Raw genomic sequence first — 18,742 nt, forward strand, 5'->3', positions numbered from 1 at the left:
CCAGTGGGGGACGCAGGGCACCGAGTCCATCTGTGTCACGGTCTATAACGCATCTGTTCTTGGGGTTTGCCTTTGACCTATTGTAACCCTTTGCTGGTTTCCTCATGAATGAGTTCAACAAATCTTTAACATGTATTTATTCTTAAAATATGTGTTAGCAAAGTAACAGTCTTTTAAATAGTTTAATAGTCATCATTTAAATAAGGCTTTGCTATGATTGTCCACAATTTTGTAGTTTCTTTTCCCCACACATACATCTGACAAAATCTATTATTAATTCATGAGATGGCTCCTCTTTTATAAACAGGGAAAGGTGGTTTCCCTGGTTTTGGGGAGTATCTTGGACAAGAAAGGGTACCCACACTCCTCTCACAGCTGGTCACCAGGTGCCAGAGAAGCAGAACACATTGTTAGTGCCCAGGGATCCATGGGAGGGGGATGCTGGGGTAGGGTGTCCCCAAATGATGGCCAAAGGGCTGGTGCCCATAGCCCACCCATCCAACAGACTTCATGTAGAGCCGTGGTCCTCACTGGGAGGGAGTCCCTGGGGGGGCACTGGTGATGTCAGGAGACGGTGTTGATGGTCATGGCCGGGGGGGAGGGTCATCAAGAAACAAAGCGAAGCAGGTTTGGGGGGCGAATGCAATCCAGCCCCTCAGCGATGCAGAGGCAGGCCGACAGCAGGGACACATCTGACCACATGGAACAGACCGTGTATGTCACGAAACTGCTGCCACTGAAAACACTGACTCCACTCAGCCGACAGTCCCACCAACCCTGAGAGGAGGGCACTGTGCCCAACAGCGGGGGCACCTGAGGCTGGGCGGCGGCCTGGCCCCGGCCCCGTCCCTCCATACACACACACACACACACACACACACACACACACTCAGCTGAGGCTCACTCTCTCCTCTTGCACACATTTGGGGCAAGAGCAACAGCTCATCAAGAGAGCCCGTCGTCCGGAGGCTGCTGGTGCCAGGTCCTCAGGCGGCCGAGGGCCGGGCCACTAGAGGTCCTCACGGGCGGGGCTCAGGTCCACCCGCTGGGCCTTTCCGAACATCAGGAAGGTACACAGCCCCAGGCTGCTGACGGCGGCCACCAGATTGAACATGGATGTCCAAGAGCCCGTGGTTTCGATCAGGTAACCCCCCAGGCCCACGCCCACAACACCTGCACCCAAGAGAAAGGACAGCAGGATGAGTGACAGGTAGACCTGGTCCCTGCATCCTGCCACTTCCCAGGGTAGTGCCAGGGAGAGGAGCTGTGGTGGGGTGATTGGAGGAGACACCTGGTGGGGGCCTGAGGGCAAAAGCCGAGCTGGGGTTTTGGAAGGGCGGAGATCGCCAGGCCACCCAGGAAATCGCCCACCTGCCCTGACTCCCTGTACCCGCCACTGGGGCCCAGAGCACGGGCTGGGGAATGAGCCTGTCACTGTCATCTGGGCTCTTGGGCTTGACTCACATCTGGGTTACGCTCCACCAGGACGGTGAACACTGTTCTCTCCCTGTGCCAGCTCTCCCCTGAACACACACGCACACACACACAGTGGTCTGACACTGTCGGACCCCCACCCCGGAGGGTGCCACATACTCTGCAGGGCTGGAGTAGCCAGAGGGGGTGGGAGGACACAGGAGTGGGGCAGCCAGGAGGCACCCAAGGGCCTGTGGCTTGAACCCCTCAGGTAGGTGACCCCAGCCCGCCTCTCACCTGCCAAGGCCCCAGCTGTGTTGGCCACACCTATGAACAGGGCGGAGAGAGAGAGAGGAGGAGGACGGGTCAGGGGAGTCCCACTGTGACACCCATAGCCACCTCCCCCCAGGAGGAGCCCCCGGGGGCCCAGGGAGGGGGCCAAGCTGAGTGAGCAACGCAGGGCTGGGGGTGGTCACCAGGTGCCACGGTCCTCACCAAAGAGAACGCCAGCGCAGGATGGCGCCAGGTCCTGGATGTTAACGGAAACGCCGCTGTGGGAAAGAGGATGTGACAGGTGATGGGGCAGCCACCTCCCCAGTAAATCAGTGGTCAGTCCTCTGAGCACCTGGGGACCAGACACCCTCTGGGGGCACTGACGACCCAGCCCAGCCCTGCCGGGGTGCTTGGCCCGCTGGGGTGCTCAGCCCCTCCCCTGGCACCATATTTTTTCCCCAAATGGCCCAGGTCCACATGCTGATACTCAGACAACCCTTTGCCTCCGCGGCTCACTTGTGGGGACCAGCCACACGCCCACCTTCCACGTGCCCCCAGCCAGGCAGTTTCTCCCCAGCGCCCAGGATGTGTGATACCAGGGTGCCTGAGGGCAGACGGGGTGTCTCTGGTGGACAAGACGCCCGGCCCTTACCTGTGGTTGAAGGTCTGGAGGCCAATGGAGGCTGACGCGAAGAACACAGACTTACAAAAGCTCGAGGTGTGGCCCAAACACAGGGCAAAAACACTGGACAAGCCCAGGCCCATCACCTGTAGGAGAGACGACTGGTGACAGGGCAGTGGCCATGTCAGCCAACAGGGGCCCCTTCCTGGGGTGGCCTGGGGTGCACTGAACAAGGCAGTTGGGGAAAACCCCTCCCGGGCCAGAGCCTGCCCAGTGGACGCATGGGATGGGCTCCAAGATGAGCCCTGCTGGTTGGAGCTAAAGTGGGGAGGCCGCTTTACATGTGAGCAAACCCTGGCTCAGGGCACCGAGCGACACAGAGAGCCACATGCACAGCTCCGAGAAGGGCCTCAGGTGGGCCACACCGGCCCCTAGCACTTCCCAGGGCACCCTCCACCCGCCATGCTACACGGGTTGCCTTCTAGGCGAGGTGATTTGGGGACACAGCCTTTGGGTCCTAGGAAGAAAGAGGACGTCCAGAGCCATCCCACGACCTCCCTACCTGCATGAACTTCCGCACGGTGATGGTTCTGTAACCTGCACAGAGGGGACACGACACGTTCCCACTGGCCCGTTTGCACCCCGCCCCTCCGCCGGCACCCAGAGTGGGCCCCCCACACGGCTTCAGAGAGGGAGCAGGGGAGAGGAGGGCTGGGCCCCGGGCTCAGCTGGGCCCTGGGCGAGGCGTGCGCACACGCGTGTGAGCGTGTATGAATGCATGTCCTCTGCAGTGCCAGTGCACTGACGACCCAGGCCAAGGTCAGGCAGAGCACGGGAAGAAGGCCACGCAACGAACACAAATGCACTTCTTGTTGCTTCTCCAAACTTCCTAATTTTCCACAATGAGTGTGCAGTATTGTAACTAGGAAAAGTAACCACCAACATTTACAAACGAGCAGATGGGTGCAGAGTGGGGGCGTGTGTCTGTGGGATCACTGTCCCTGGGGTGCGTGCGTCTGGGTCCTAGGCTCGCACCTGAGGGGACCTCTGACCCCACCAGGTGCCCTTTCCACCTCTGAGGGAGATTGGGGGCTGTGTCCAGCCCTCAGGGCTAACTCCACACAGGACTCAGGTCCTCTCACTGTGCCCCAACCCCACCCTCAATGGGGAAACTGAGACTGGGGGAGTCGCGGGCTGAGTCAGGCCAGGAGCCAGGCTCCCACAGGTACACCTCTGGCTGGCTCTGAAGAGCTGGGGGTCCTACTCTCAGGGGCGTGGTTTCTTCCCATCACTGTAGCTGCACCCCCAGGAGGGCTCCCTCCCTGCTTCCCAAAGTGAGGTAAAGCCTGGCCATGGCCCCCGGCCCATCCCCGCCCCCAGGACTCACCCTGACTGATGAGATGGTCAGAGAGAAACCCGCTCAACACACTGGCTGGAATTGCTACCAGCCAGGGCACCACGTTGAAGACCCAGCCCTGCACAGAAGGTGTGGGTACAACCTCAGAGGTGGCTGGGGCCGCAGCAGTCCCCCGGGAGAGAACGCGTGGGCAGGCCCACCCACCCCAAGCACTGCCCATCACGGCTCTCCTCACCCACAGGCTGGGCCTCCCGTTGTCTGCCTCCCTAACCCTAAGCCACCCCACCCTGGCTAAGCCAGGCCCCAGCACCAGCTCCCTAGTGGCTCCCCAAACCACGCCCAGGTAGAGCTGGGGTCACGCCCTCAGCGTGGGAATGTGCAGCTCAGGGGTCCACATCAGGCCCCTGCACCCCCCCCCCCCTTCAAGAATGGCCGTCCATAGATGGCCAGCCAGGCCTAAGCCAGGGACTCTGCCCGGGTCACAGTCTTAGGCAGTGGAGTGCGGGGTTGTGCCTTCCTGGCAGGTACAGACCAGGATGCCAGCCCTGAGCATGGGGCCAGGGAGCCGGGGCGGCCCACCCACCTTGGAGCTGGGGAATGTCTCCTTAAAGAAGGTCGGCAACCAGGACAGCAGGATGAAGAAGGAACAGGCCGCCGACAGCTGGGAGAAGATGGCTGCCCTGCAGGGGGACAGGTATAGGCTCAGGGCCACTGCCCCAGCCCCCAAACCGCACGATGGCCAGAGACCCTGGGAGAGCCAGGTGTGCTAGCTCTATGGTCAGTCAGTGCCAGACACACAGGGTCCCCCCCAGACGCCCGTGCTCCTTATGGTGACCCCCAGGGGTCTGGCTCACCAGATGGAAGGCTTCCTGAAGAGCTGTCTCCAGGGCACCCTACTGTGCCGGGCCACGGGCAGGCCTTGCGCCAAAACGCCCAAGGCCAGGATGAGATCTGGAGGGAGCAAGTGTTCCCACGTGAACGCTCTGGATGGCTGCTCCCGAGGGCTGATCCTCCCCGCTGTGTCTGGGGCCTCTGAGGGTCCGTGTTTGTCTTGAGTTTGAACAAACTTTCTGGACCCTTCCCCAGTCCCATCCCTACCCCCAAGTCCACCCAGCTCCCCTCCCGCCGTCTGAAGACGCAGCTGCTCCTGTGGGCTGCCTCTGCTTGGTGGGTAACTCCCCTGTGTCTGCTTTGGCCCCAGCGGAACTCTGCACACCAAACGGGTCTGCTTTGGCCCCGGCAGAACTCTGCACACCGAACGTAGCGAAACCACAGCCGGGAGCTCAGCACGAATGTTTCCTGGGGCCAAGCTCCAGCCCCAGGTCCCCTGAGCTGGCGCCGCCCTGCGGACATCCAGGCACCTGGTTGACCCCCTGGCAGCTGTGTTTGCTGCACTCGCCCACCCAGCTGCGGTTACCTTGTTCACTCAGCAGGTACCTGTACACGTAATACACCCACAGCAGGGTGAGGCCGCCGGACAGGTAGAAGACACTTTGCCAGCCATACCAATCCAGGAGCAGGGAGCCCACGGCTCCTGTCACCAGCGTCCTGGAACAACAGAAAGGAAAACGGCCATGGTGGTGACCTAGCCTGCGAGTCCCAGCCGGCGTGAGCTGAGACCCTAGAAAACCAGTGGGCCCAGGGTGTTTGTCAAGGACTGCAGCTCTGAGGAGAGACTTCCGGACACCACGCAGCCATGGAGGACACGGGCACGGCCACGCGGCTGCAATGTGGCTCAGGGACCCTGTGTGGCCTGAATTTCCTGCTTCTGGGCCTTCAAGTGGGCCTACATTGTGGTATGGATCTTTTTAAGCTAAAAAAGAAGAAAATGGTCAGGAGAATACGCAGAACTAAAACCTCCACGCTGTTTTTAGCTCCACCCCTCACAGAGGGTGAAATTCTAAAAAGATTTAAATGCAAAAACGACAGCAGCCAACCCCCTCCCCATGTCCTGCTGATCCTATTGTCTCAGGACCCCCTCCCTGCACATTGGCTGGCCTGTTCAGGGACCGCCCCCACCTGCTGAGGTTCGGCCAGGAGACGTTAAGGAGAAAAAGAGAAAAAATGCTGGGCCCCAGATTGAGGCCAGAGGGCCTGTGGGGGTCGCCTTCCTCTCTGAGCCTCCATTTCCCCATCTGCGGAGGGCAGTCTCTCCTTGTGTTTCCCCCTACACACACGGGCCCAGGATGCCCAGGTGAAATGGGATTTCAGATAAACAAGGAATCTTTGTTTGTGCACGTCCCACAGTGCACTGGGCACCCTGGTTTTCACTGGGGCTGCTCCTGGCCCACCACAGGCACCCCTCACCTCTCTGATTCTTGCCTACACCTTGGAACAGATAAGTGAGGGCCCTGAGCTCAGGGGTCGTGAAGCCCATTAGGACAGCGAGATGTTCTTCCGTCCTTTGGGGTGGTGCAGGGAGGAGGGTACAGGATTTTCATGTCTAGAAAGTGACCTATGCCCTCCAGGCCGAGCTCAGGCCGCCTCCTCCATCAGTATGGTGCCCTCCCCACGCTGACTCCACCAGCACAGACGAAAGGAAGTTTGATGAAGCAGCCGCTGCCCTAGCCCCTGTGCCAGAGCCCCAAAGGCCACGTCATCTGGCACCAGCTCCAGGGGACAGGACACGCACAAAGAGAAGCGCTCTGCAGAGATGGGGAGCCAGCAACCCCAGAACACAAAACCTGCCAGAACCATGTCCCCGAGCCACAGGCGCACGCACGTGGCCTGTCCCCTCCCCACCCACCTATGGGGCCCTGCCAGGGGCACTTTGTCCCCCTGTGAATGTACCCAAGGCTGGGGACTCACCCAAACTGGGAGCCAGCCCCCACGGTGCTGTATGTGAAGGCACGCTCACTCTCCCGAACCTTCTGTGAGAGCAGGCTGGTCAGCGCAGGGAAGTAAACCCCTGCAACAAGCAGAGAACACAGAGGCTCACGGGTGCTGGGTCCCCAAACGGCCAGCAAGGGGTGAGAGCCCGGCTGGGAAGCTCCCAGTCCCATCGGTGATTCTTCAAGCTTGGGGTACCCTTCATGCCCACCTCAGCCCCAAGGGACCAGCAGCAACACTCGGCTAAGGGGACACTCAGCTTTTGTGACAGGCTTGCTTGAGGTTATGCCACCAGAGCCATGGCGGGAAAGACTTCTGGGTCCAAGCTGGCATTCCCACCACTGGCACACTGGGTTCCAGAGCTACACACATGCACACTGTCACACCAGCACGTTATCACATCAGCACACACTGTCACACACGCTGTCACACCAGCACATGCACACACACCGTGCACACTCAACTGGTGAGACCTGTTGGCCCTGTGGAACCACAACGTTGGGCCCTGGGTAATGCTGCCCTGCGGCTACTCAGTATGTCACCACAGGTGGGGGTAGGGAACGGCGAGGGAGGGCAGTGGACCTTCCTGCTTATTTCTTTGCAACTTCCTATGAATCCTAGATTATTTCAAAATCTAGTTTGAAAAAAACTGCATTGGGGATTGCAGTTACACTGTGTTTTTCTCCAAAAGCCCCCAGTGGGGCTAAGAAGCCGGGGGCTGGACAGGACCTGGTCGCTGCCTGCCCATCAGGGGCCTGGCCCCTGTGAAGGGAGAGTGCCTGAGCCCTGGTCTGGCTCCCATAACAGCCACAGACCAGCTGCCCAGAGAACTGCGTCTGCCTCGCAGGAAGACGGGGAGAAAGCTCGAGCTGAGGGCTACCCAGATGGGCGCCCTTCAGCCAGCTCGTCCACAGGACAGAAAACAGCAGCCATCGGTCACGTGGGGAGCATGGGGGGGGATCCGCAGGAGCCTGTCTGCCAGGACCACCTGTGGGCCGGCCAGGAAAGGGGTACAGGCAAATTCCGGGAGGCCTGGGGCCCCGGGTCCATGCCCTGCCCTGGGACCAGAGGGGCAGCCAGGGTTCCATAGCAGGTGGGGCAATGTGGTGAGGAAGGGCCCAGACCCCAGGCACTTGGATCGCATCCAAGAAGCATACACTGTTGGATGCCAGGCCGGTGCAGACAAGAGCACAGGAGGCTTTTCCCTCGAGGGGGGTTGTGTGCCACTGGGCTCCCTGGGGACTCTCCACAAGTCCAACATTCCCAGAGTACGGGAGCCAGAGGTGCTGGGAAACCTGGCATCGCCAGCGTGCCCGTCCGCCATGAGGTGCTGATGGTTAGCACACAGCAACCTGGCTGCCACCCGGGTCCCTGGCGCAGACTTTCGGCATGGAGGACATGTGACATTAGGACGTGCCAGACTGTGAAGTGTTTCTAGAAACACTTCAGTGCCCAGCTATCAAGGCATTGCAGCACAAACTGGCCGTCCTAGGGACGAGCAGCGAGAGCTGGCAGCTGGCAGGGGGGACTGTCCTCTCGCTACCTTGCCCAGACCAAGCTGCCCACCCGCCAGGCTGGAGAGTCCCCTTAGTGACAGCCCTGAGGCGTTCACATGCCTGCTCTGATTTAAGGTATGCCACTCATGGAGCACACACGAGCACACATATGTGCCAGTGCCCCACCTGCACGAACACGCATGCGTCTGTGCAAACACACGCGTGTGCTAACACGCCTAGGGCAGAAAGTTGAACGCTGGCAGCAGTGCCCCTACCTTGGAGCAAGCCTGTGAGGATGCGTGAGAAGGTCATGAAAACCAGCTGGGCACTGCCCAGGTGGGCAAGCAGCGGGGTGGCAGCGGTGATGAAGCCCCAGGCAGAAGCTGACAGCAGGATGACCTTCTCACCCCCGATCCTGGAGGGGTGACAAGAGGACAGTGATGGCGATGGGGGAGCTGGGCAGCCAGACCAGAAGATCCTGCCAGGGAGACACGTGGCCGGGGGGCTGGCCATCCCTCTTCGCTCAACCCTCTGCGGTGGCACTGCTGCCGTGTCCCGCTCTGCAGAGGCTGAGGGTGAGAGTGCAGGGTCCAGCCTGGTCTCTGTCCCCACGAGCCCCCAGAGCCCTCAGTGGGACCCCAGGGAGAGCCAGGTGCCACCCGCTCCCCGCCGTGTGGACCTCGGGTCTCCCAGCTCCCTCTTCTTGGGCAGGGCCTCTCCCCACTCGGTTCCCAGGAGCCCCTCCCCTGTGCAGCCCTCCTCCAAGAGCAGCCCCAGCGGCCCAGCCTGGGGAGGGGGCGGTTACCGGTCCCCCAGGTGGCCGCCCACGATCTGTGTCAGGCAGTAGCCCCAGAAGAAGCTGCTGAGCACAATGCCGGCCTCCTTCTTGTCCCAGCCGAAGTCTTGGCTCATGGAGACGGCGCAGATGGGCATGGTGACGCGGGCGCAGTACAGCAGGCACGTGCCCAGGAGCAGTGTCCCCGTCCAGGCCTGGCACTCGGGCCTGTGGGAGATGAGGCCCGGTGAGGCGGAGCCCTCCTCTCACACGTTGAAACGGCCCTCTGCTGACCCCCAGAACACAGGCCAGGCGCGGGACGGGTTAAAGAATCCGTGGTGGGTGCTGTGCTCTCCAGGACCCACAGCCAGGGACCGAGGGGCCCAGGAAGGCAGCCAGGTGGGAGCTGACAGCTCATGACCCACTGAAGGGCAGCAGGCTAGGCAAGATAAGGCAGCGGGGAGGGTCCCTTGGCTGGGGTGGGACTATCCAAGGGGTGGGGGGAGGACAGTGGGACCCGCAGGGAAAGCTGGGTCTGCCCAGCACAGGCCCTAGGGCAGGTGGTGCTGTGGGGCCCCTTGGAGGAACCTGAGCGGGGGCGAGGCAGCCCTGGCTGCTGGGAAAGTCGCCAGAATACTGTTCTCGGAGGGATGGTCCACTGCACTCCTGGCCAGCGCTCCTCGGCTGTCAGTCACCAGAACCAAGGGCCGTCAGCAAGTGCCACAGCCAGGAGGGACCCAGGGGACATGAGGACTCAGCGCCTGCTTGTGGGAGCCTAAGTGGGTCCTGGGACATCAGAAACCTGAACACACTGTCACTATCGGCTTCCAGCCAAGTGACCAGCACATGACAGTAATCTCAGGTGTGACGACGGGAGGTGGGTGTGGAGCAGACAGGACGTGCTGCCCTCACAATGACTTGACATCTACAACTGTTCTAAAGACAAAGCTTACTCCTAAAATGAGAGCGCAGGCGAGCCTGGAGCCCTGGTTATGTGGGTGGGAGTGGGGGTGGCGGGAAGTCCCAGCGGGAGACAGCCTGGGGGGCGGGGGGCACTGCTAACTTGCGTCTCTGTGCCTTGGGAGTCACCCTCTGAGAGTGGGGGTGGTGATGGGGGCGGATGGTCAGAACAGTGGACAGGCCTGGAAGCGGCCTCGCTGGGGCCAGTGAACAGCAGGTTGACCCACCAGCTCCCCGACAAGGAGCCATTGTGACCGGCTGGGAGGGAGGCATGGCAGCGTGTCCACCTCCTCCGGCCGCATGTCCACAGGGGTCCACGCCCTTTGCAAACCACAGGGTACTTTTCCGCAGCCAGGCAGCGACACAGGAGGACGCAGCCGTCCCCAGGCTTCAGGACTGTGAGGAGCCTCGTCCTGGGTGCACTCCGTCCCCCTGGGGGCTCCTGCACCCCAAAAGCACTGACAGCTGATTCAAGGTTCGAGACCACCCCTCAAGGGTTTTGGAGTAAAAGAGTTCAAGTTCTGGAGGGCTAGTCTGCTGTCCCCAAATAGGTGCCAGGACTGGTCTCACTGAGCCTGCAGGACGAGAGGCTGGAGTGCCACCGGGACCCTGCGGTGACGCAGGGAAGCCCGCGCTGTCCTGGGCCTGTGTCCCATGTGTACAGTGCAGAGGCTGCACTGGACCGTGGATTTGGGTGCTCAGAGGGGTGCTACGAGGGGGCTATCGGTTTACATATTGGATCTTCCTGTACGAGTCCAGTGGGGAACGGGGTCCTGTGCTGAAAATACCCACAGCTCTGTAATTCCAGGGGCCAGCTGCTGGCCGTGCCTCTGCTGAGGCAGGGAGGCGCTGCCTTGCAAACTGCTTGGTGGCCCTTCACTGACTGCTAGGGAAGGGACCCTGGCCATCATGCCCCCAGCCCACCTACTGGTTCTGAAAACGTTACAGGAATGAATCAGAAGCCAGGACAACGGGAACAGTAGCACAGTGGCAGGTAGGACAGGTGTCCTTGCCGTCTGCCCCCACCCCGCCCCCGGGCCTGAGACGGCAAGGTGGAGGGGTGCACCCGCCAGCTGGCTCACTGGCTCTCCCTCTGGTTCTTATAGAACCACAGGTGGTGAGGTGGTGGGGGCGGGCCAGGCACCTGCAAGGCCCATGAGCCCCCAGGCGGAGTTCGCTCGGTGCCGTCTGCATCTCTGACAGGGGACTCAGGAGCTTGAGGCTGCTGTGGGCTCCTCTGGGGTTCCGAATGACCATGGGGGTGACACCTGACTTCCCGGGTGAGGCTCACCCCTGGGACTTGACAAAGCTCACCCACCGAGCACCCCCCACAGGCTTCACCCCCAGGGCTGCAGGCGTGTGGGGGACATGCCTGCTTTTGCGCAAACACCCCCTGTGCTCGCCAGAGAAGCAGAGCCACACCATCCAAACTGCATCCCCGTTAGTCCGGCTGGCGGCCTGAGCGCCCAGGATGGAGCCACCAGAATGCCCCGTGGGCGTGCCTGTTCCACAGCACTGCCGTGGTCTCCAGGTGCCCATCCTGGGGGCGCACGCAGGCCAACGGCTTTCCTGTGCCCCCGCAGGTGAGTCTCTGCATGCACGTGTGTCAGGAGCGGCAGGGCGTGGGAGTGAGGCCCCACTCCCCAGAAACAGCACGGTGCAAAGGTGCCTTCAAAAGGGAGCTTTATTCCTGTACGTGGTCAAAGCAGGGAAGAGTCTGCTGCATCCAGATGGGCCTGCACCCCCAGCATGCCCGCCCCCCCCCCCCCCCGGCAGGCACACCTTGGCAGCGGCCCTGGGAGCCTGATTGCTCTCTGAGTGGGAAGTCCAGTTACAAACAGCAGAGACTGATGGGCTCTGGAAGGTTGGCAGGGCACCGAGAACAAGGTACGGACCCCTGGCCTCCTTATGGCCACAGGAGGTCAAGAAAGGCCCATAAGCTTCCAGGCCACCGTCGGCTCTGGGCCACCGTCTGGCATGGACAGTCCCATGGGACCCGCGTGGGGAGGTTCTATCTGCTTCCTCCTGGGCCCTGGAGGCCCCCACGGCACCGTCCATGAGCTAGCGGGCAATGCCAGCTAGGTGGCCAAAGGGATGCCCTCCTCAGCTGCTGGGGACACAGAATAAGGAAGTCTGGCTGGAGGAGGGACCCAGATGTGGTCAGCTGAGTTAGCCGCCCGACCCAGAACCTTCCGTCCTGCGACGGGCTACTTAGGAGCAGAGGCTATGGCAGGCTTGGACAGGAAAGGCTGGAGAGCTCATCCCGCCCTTTTGGACTGGCTCTGAGCATCAGGTCTGTGCCTCCAGCTCACAAGATGCTTCCTGTGTAGCTCCTAGGACCTTCTGCTTCCTGCAAACGGCCCTGCTGCATGACAGACCTTAATGGCTGAACAGACACATGGTCACGTGGCCCCTCCATTCAGAAACGGGAACTGTGCGGGTGCCATAGGCCAGGAGGGCAGCAAGCCGGGCTGGACAGGTGGGCCCGAGGCTGCTGGTGGCCCTACACCTGGGATGCAGCTGGAGAGCCGCTGTGGCCACACACCTGGCAGCTCGTGCACAAGGCAGGCCGAGCCTGTGGGCACTTATTCCGATGATTCTTATCGTGCACTCAGGGCGTTGAACGACCTGACCCACCCAGGACCCCACAGCCCCCTCCGGGACCCATCCCGGGAAGTGGCAAATGCTCCTTCCTACACCCGTGGAGGGACGCAGGCAAGGCAGAGCCAGCCTAAGCTTAAACCATCACCCGAGAGCAGAGCTTGCAGCGTGTTCTGTAGCCCTGGGCCACGACCCTCTGCCCAGCTGCCTGCGAAGCCTGGCCTGCTACCTGGGGCAAGGTGACAGCGACCCTCTGCCCAGCTGCCTGCGAAGCCTGGCCTGCTACCTGGGGCAAGGTGACAGCGAGGCCCCACCTTGATCACCAGCAGGGTGCGAAGGGAGGAAGTGAGCTAGAGGCAGGCGCAAGGGCAGGCAGAGTCCAGCCCTCAGGGCTCACAGGCTAACTAACCTGGGGGAGATGGCCAGGCTGCCGGGGGCTCACTCTCACTGCGGCCAGCCCTTCTCCCTGCCCACCGCGCCCTGTCCCCAGGGAAGCGCTGGCTGCTGAGGACTTCTGAACGTCAGCCTCTCTCACCTTCCCTGCTAGCTTTGCCTCCATCTCAACCCCAGCATTGGAGGACTGTCCTCGAGGGCCCTCCTGCAGCCCTGTGCTGGGGACCAGGGACAGGAAGGTGCAATCATACTGCAGGCAGCGCCTCCCCCCCCCCCGGCCCCCCCACACAGCAGCTTCCCTGGGGACTCAAAGCTGGAGGCGGACGGGCCGTGGAACCACAGGGCCTGACTTTGGGGCTGGGGGCTGGCTGGCTTGGCCTCAGACCACAGAACCAGAGTGAGGGGCCGAGCCACAGCGGCTTGGGGGTTCCTCTGGGGGACCCCTCTCATTCCTGATTTGGTCTGCACATGGCACTGGACAGTGGAGACAGACATGAAAAGCAGTGGGTGACTTGCCTGGGCCCTTCCTCCCCCCCATGACTCCCCTGCTGGGCCTTATCCACATCACATGGCACGTGGTGGCCGGACTCAGCCACTGGCCACAGGCTCCAGCATGAGCCCCTGACGGCTCCTGACTGCCCCATCAGGTGAGCTGAACTGCCCCTCGGTGCCCTCAGTGTGGTCCTACCTGGCAGGGTCAGTTCCAGGACGTGAGGCCCAGCTTGTGAGTGACCCCTCCTGTCCCCGACGCTGCCCTGTCTAAAGGCCTCCAAAGACCCCGAGGCCTGGAGAGGGCGCCGGGGACACTCGTGGGCCCTGGGACTACACGGCAGGGAGGAGTGTCCAGGCCGCTTCAAGGTACTTGTGCCTCCCCCCAGGGCAGGGGCTGCCTCCCAGGGGGAGCAGAGGAGGCCCGGAGGGACGTCTCCACACAGGACGCGCCGCCCCCTCCCCTGACTGCCGCCAGCGAAACCGCACGGCCCCACCTGGACCACTGGGCGTCCTCGGCCGCGTCCCTGCGGGCTTCCTCCGGGGACTGCTGCATCGGGCAGCACTGCCGCGGCGCAGCGAGTCCCGAGCCCGGCTCCCGCCCAGCCGGCTCACGGCTCACGCGGGCAGCGCCGCCCAAGTCCACGTGTCAGTCCCAGCGGCGCTTCCGTCCGGCGCTCCCAGGACGTGTCGCCCCCGGACGGCCACGGCGGGCGCAGTGCGGGCGGCAGGCGGGGCGTGCCTCTTGGTCCCCGCCCAGCAGACGTCCGTCGGGGAGGCCAGGCCGCGCCCCCGGGTCAGCCGCTAGGTCTGGAGCCTCCCGCTGCTTCCTCGCCAGCGGTGGTACGGGGCGCCCCTGCAGCGCGAAGACTGGTGAGGCTTAGAGGGGCGGGTCCGGGGGGTGATCCTGGACCCCGGGCAGCCTTGGACGCGTTGCAGAGCGGGGCAGCCTGTGTGCCCATGTAATAGGGGCGGCGGTGGTCCCCACCGCACAGGGCTGGGTGCGATGAACATGAGGGATCGTTTTAACCCACTGCCAGCACAGTAAGACTCAGGATAACCAACTTTTCCAACACGCCTTTGGAGGTGGGCTCCGCTGACCCTGACCCAGGTGCCCCTGCCGGCGGCTCAGCGCCATCCGTGTCCACGCAGCAGGTGCTGGCTGTAGGGGCCTGAGCTCCTCACAAAAGTGATCTGGGCTTGGACCGCCGCCAGGCCCAAGCTGGGTCCCCAGCGCCCTTACTTGAGAAGACTGCCCCAGGGGGCTTCATGCCCATGTGATGGGCACAGCCAGCATGTGAACGTTGGGACCACTGGGACACAATGGCAATGGCTGTTTCCAGTCGCTGTGCTGTCTCCAGCTGCCGCCAGCTCACATACCCTCCCCACCTCAACCCGTCCTCCCAAGCGGCCTAGCGACTGGGCCACCCCCCCGAGCCCCCTCGAGGCGTCCTCTCACTCAGGACGGCCTCACCCTCACCGTCCCCATGAGAGGAAAGCTGGGGAACTGCTGCTAAACTTGCAACCAAAACATGCCACTGTCTAGGACTTCACTTCTGTCCACTGCACCCGGCTCTGATGGTAACTTTCTACAAAGACCCAGAAGCACAGTCATGGTCACCTGACTGCCCGAAGTCCCTTTCCTCCTGGAGCTGCTGTCCTGCACAGGGTACAAAACAGAGTAAAGGAGGGCAGGGAAGGGTTGTTTCTGCAAATAGGCTGGGCCAGGCACTGTCCCCAAGATGAAGTCTGTTCAAGCGAAGGAGGAAGCAGGTAGGTTAGGACAGGAGGGGCAGGGCCCTGGGCCACAGGGGGCTGGTGGGGTTGAGGAGGGGAGAGAAGGCAGGTGAAAGCAGGGTGGCCAGGTGGAGAGCAGCAGGGCTCTGAGGGTGGGAGCCATCGGGGTGTCACAATCACCTGGCTGCTGTGTGCACAGCTCAGGGTACCCAGGGTGGAGGTAGGGTGGCCATGGCCACTACAATACTCCAGGCCGGAGGTGAGGCGAGGGGGGCCCCATGGGCTGAGTGCACGGGCCGGTGAATGAGGGTTCAGGGGGGGAGGCCTGAGAAAGATCAAGGGTGAGCATTAGACACCTTCCTGAGACCCTGAGCCTGGCAGGGCTTCCAGTCCTGAGGAGGAAGGTTTGGTGGCAGCCAGAGCTGCTGCACGAAGTATCACATTCCAAAGGGAGACTACGAACACCTGGTGTTGGCAGTGGCCTGGGGCACATGCTCTCTAGGCTTCTAGCTGATTCTGTGGGCCAACCCTACCCAACCAACCGCCCTTGAGGTTCAGGGTGGAAAATGACTGGGGGCCGTGTATGGAGACTACAGCAGACGGTTTAACACCTGGTGTTCAAAAGGAGGGCCGCTGCTGGTGACAGACCTGTGCCCAGCTCCCTTCTTGCTTGCGGCTCTCCATTGTCTTCCAGGTGCTGCTGTGCAGACATGCCACCAAGTTTTAACACGAACTCACGCCGATTGCTCCTGTCGTCTGGTTCCTTCTGCAGCCTCCAGAGCTATGCCCACCATGCAGGCCCTGCCGCCCACCAGTGCCACCTTCTGTAAACTGCAGACCAAGCAGACCAGGGCCTGGGTCTCCCCGGTGCCCCCGTCACTCTGCCCCCTTTGCAGCCTGCCAAGCACAGTTTTTCCCCGAGACGACGAGTCTGAAGCAACAGTACAAAGGCCCGTGGCCCACTGCTGACAGGTAAGGAAGACTCAGGGTCTCGGCCCTGGGCACACCTTATAGACCAATGGAGGGAGGTGCCCCCTTTCCAGTTGAACCAATCTTTTAAATGGCAGGGGGAGCAAGGACAGAAAACCATGCAATTTTACTAGAACCAGAGACGAACTTTATGATGATAACAAACAGACTCAGAGCGATCCCGGTTCTACATGTGGAATTCTGGAAGGTTCTGCAACAGCTCAACTCTTCTCAGGTGCTGATGAGCTCATTCCCTGAATCTTACAAACTGCTGTTACAACGTTTCTGTTTCGTGCTAAGAATACAGTCGGAATGCCCAGCGATTAGGACTCGCCTGCCCCCGAGTCTGTGGCCTGTGGCCGAGAAAGCAGCAACAGTCTCTCACCCTGTCAGTGTGGCCGGCGCCCGCCCACGTCCCTCCCGGGCCCCTCCAGCCCTGCTGGACTCCTTGGTGGCTGGGCCGTGCGCTTCACTTCCAGAAGCCAGCTGGGCAAGTTACCCCAGTCAGACACTAGTCTCTGAGACAGGAAGCCTTGCTTGTGGTCTGCAGAGTGAGCAGTACCAGGCAGGGGGAGGCGCGCAGACCGGCGGCCGCCAGAGGCTCCTCACTCTGGCACAGCTCCCGCGCCCACCAGACCCGGGACCCCTCCGAACCCGGCAGGCACATGCAGCAGCCCAGCAGTGGCACCTTGTCGTCTCCCTGCCCCGAGCGGCCATGCGAGTGGAATCTTGCCCCACGCAGGGCAGTGAGCCTGCTCGCTCAGCGCCCACAGTGGGCAGGAGGGCTCTGTGGGACTTGCTGCTGTACACATGGCAGCACTCAGAGGTGTGTGTGGACACAACCCACGTGTCCAGTTGATTCCTTCTGCTGGTCCTTTGGGTACAGCAGGGTACACGAGTCTGGCAGACTTTCTTCTGAACCATGCTCAGACTGGACCCCCATGAACCTGGCCTTCCAGCCGGGAGACGTACAAACACTGCAGATGGAGCCAGGCCCCGCGTTTCTATTTACCTCCACACACTCCCCACCGCCGCAGACGACTGGTGTCAGGAACAATAAACCCAGACGACCCCCCCAGGACCTCACAGGGCTGGGGCTGGGGCTGGGGTGCAGCCTGCTGACCGCTGAGCCGTGGCCGGCCTCCTTCAAGGGCAAACCAGCTCAGGACAGGACAGTCCACTGAGGGCGGAAATGTCTGCCACAGCCTGCGTCCCAGGCCCACGTAAGTGACCTCACCATGAGGAAGGGAAACCCCTCGTGGTGTCCAGGCTCCCCCTGCCCGTGCACAGCACCACCGAGAACCACCGGTAGAGCGTGCCGCGGGAAGGACGCCAAGACGGCACTGCCACATGGGGACAGTGACGGGAGGCTCTCCTGTCCTGTGTGCTAATCCCAAAAGGCCCGTGCGTCCTAACGTCTGCATTCCACAGTGCCCTGCTCCCGCCCGCACGAGGGCCCTTCACTAGAAGGCACTGGAAGCTGTCACTGCAGGTGTGTGTCAAGTGTCCTACAACTGCCTCCGTGCAGGAGGGCACTGACGCCCCGACAGCGTGGGAGGCACGGGCCGGAGGCACACGGGTACGAACACCCCGGCGAGCAGGACCTGCGCTTGCTGCGGCCGTCCCTGGACTGGACGTTTCCAGGTCAGCTCCCAGTCATGCGGTGGCTGGCCCAGGGAGCTCTTCCTGCACCAGAGTGAAGCCTAAGTGCCAGAGCTCCAAACACACGGCAGATTTCAAACCACACACATGCTCAGACACGCATGAACGAGACCCAACAGTGCTGTTTGCAGAGAGCCCAGACAAAGCGAAGCGTAAGGGCCGTGAAAGCCAAGCTCCCTTGCAGCCTGAAGCTCTCAACAGAAATGTGGTGGTGTGGTGCTTAACTCTCATTCTTATTAAAATATCTTTACAGGAGGAAAAAAGAAGCCTTCAGAACCACTCTGAGGGAAGCATGCAAACTTCTACTGTGAAGTTAAGAACAGGCAACAAAAGCAGCCTGCTCCAAATTTTTCAAGGTGCAGGAGGGGCAGGCATGGCCCACAGGCCTGGCACGAACTACAGCATCCAAGCGTGTGCCAAGCACGACGTAGGCCATGGTGATGGAGTTTACATGACGCATGTCCACAACACAATTGCCCATAAATCCGAAAAAGCAACACACATTTGTGAAACAAAAACGTACACACTGCAAAAAACAACACACATGGTGTCAGAGTAACACCCATGAAAACCTACCCTGGGTCCTGGCTGACACCACGTGATGTCCTACGTCTGACTCAAGGTGTGAGGTCCGCAGGTGCGCACACAGACCACTGAGGCACCTGCGCCCTTACTCTGGTTCTTCTTCACACAGGGACATGACAGACCGGAAGGTGGTCCTGCTTGCTAGCCCGACCGGCAATGTCTCTAACATAAAATGTGTACAATTCTTTCTGAACCCTCTGGGTCTGTCACTCCCCAGAACTAAGAGTGCACAGAAATAAGAAGAGACATCAAAGCGCCTTAAGCCGGTTAGCTCAGTTGGTTAGAGCGTGATGCTTGTAACACCAGGGTCACCGGTGCGATCCCTGCATGGGCCACTGTGAGCTGCGCCCTGCACAACTGGATGGAAACAACTACCTGACTTGGAGCTGATGGGTCCTGGAAAAACACACTTAAAATAAATAAAATTTAAAAATAAACAACAACAACAAAACAATGTGTCCTCCACATCTTTTCTCTAAGAGTCCCCACAACACAGGTCACATGTCCGGAGACCTCCATCTCAAGTGCCAGCGCTGACAAGCACGTGCCTCTTCCAGAACCTGGAAACCGTCATTCAAAAG

At 61.3% G+C, this 18,742-nt stretch overlaps 1 protein-coding gene across 2 annotated transcripts; it reads right to left on the reverse strand.

Moving 5' to 3' along the window:
- Positions 1-369: 369 nt before the first annotated feature.
- On the reverse strand, positions 370-13,913 carry SLC17A9 (solute carrier family 17 member 9). Of its 2 annotated transcripts, none has more exons than XM_033095567.1 (13): positions 13,706-13,913; positions 8,796-8,993; positions 8,266-8,405; positions 6,474-6,573; positions 5,083-5,213; positions 4,520-4,616; positions 4,249-4,345; positions 3,696-3,783; positions 2,871-2,905; positions 2,339-2,454; positions 1,909-1,964; positions 1,711-1,740; positions 370-1,173 (listed from the first exon to the last, which is right to left on the reverse strand). In XM_033095567.1, exons 1-13 carry the CDS (start codon positions 13,762-13,764, stop codon positions 1,010-1,012), a joined length of 1,311 nt encoding a protein of 436 aa, XP_032951458.1. In that variant the 5' UTR covers positions 13,765-13,913; the 3' UTR covers positions 370-1,009. The 2 variants fall into 2 exon arrangements, with proteins under 2 accessions (XP_032951458.1, XP_032951459.1); XM_033095568.1 differs by lacking the exon at positions 13,706-13,913 and adding an exon at positions 13,408-13,661.
- Positions 13,914-18,742: the final 4,829 nt, after the last annotated feature.

This window comes from Rhinolophus ferrumequinum, chromosome 23 (genome assembly GCF_004115265.2).
Source record: "Rhinolophus ferrumequinum isolate MPI-CBG mRhiFer1 chromosome 23, mRhiFer1_v1.p, whole genome shotgun sequence".
Lineage (NCBI taxonomy): Eukaryota > Metazoa > Chordata > Mammalia > Chiroptera > Rhinolophidae > Rhinolophus > Rhinolophus ferrumequinum.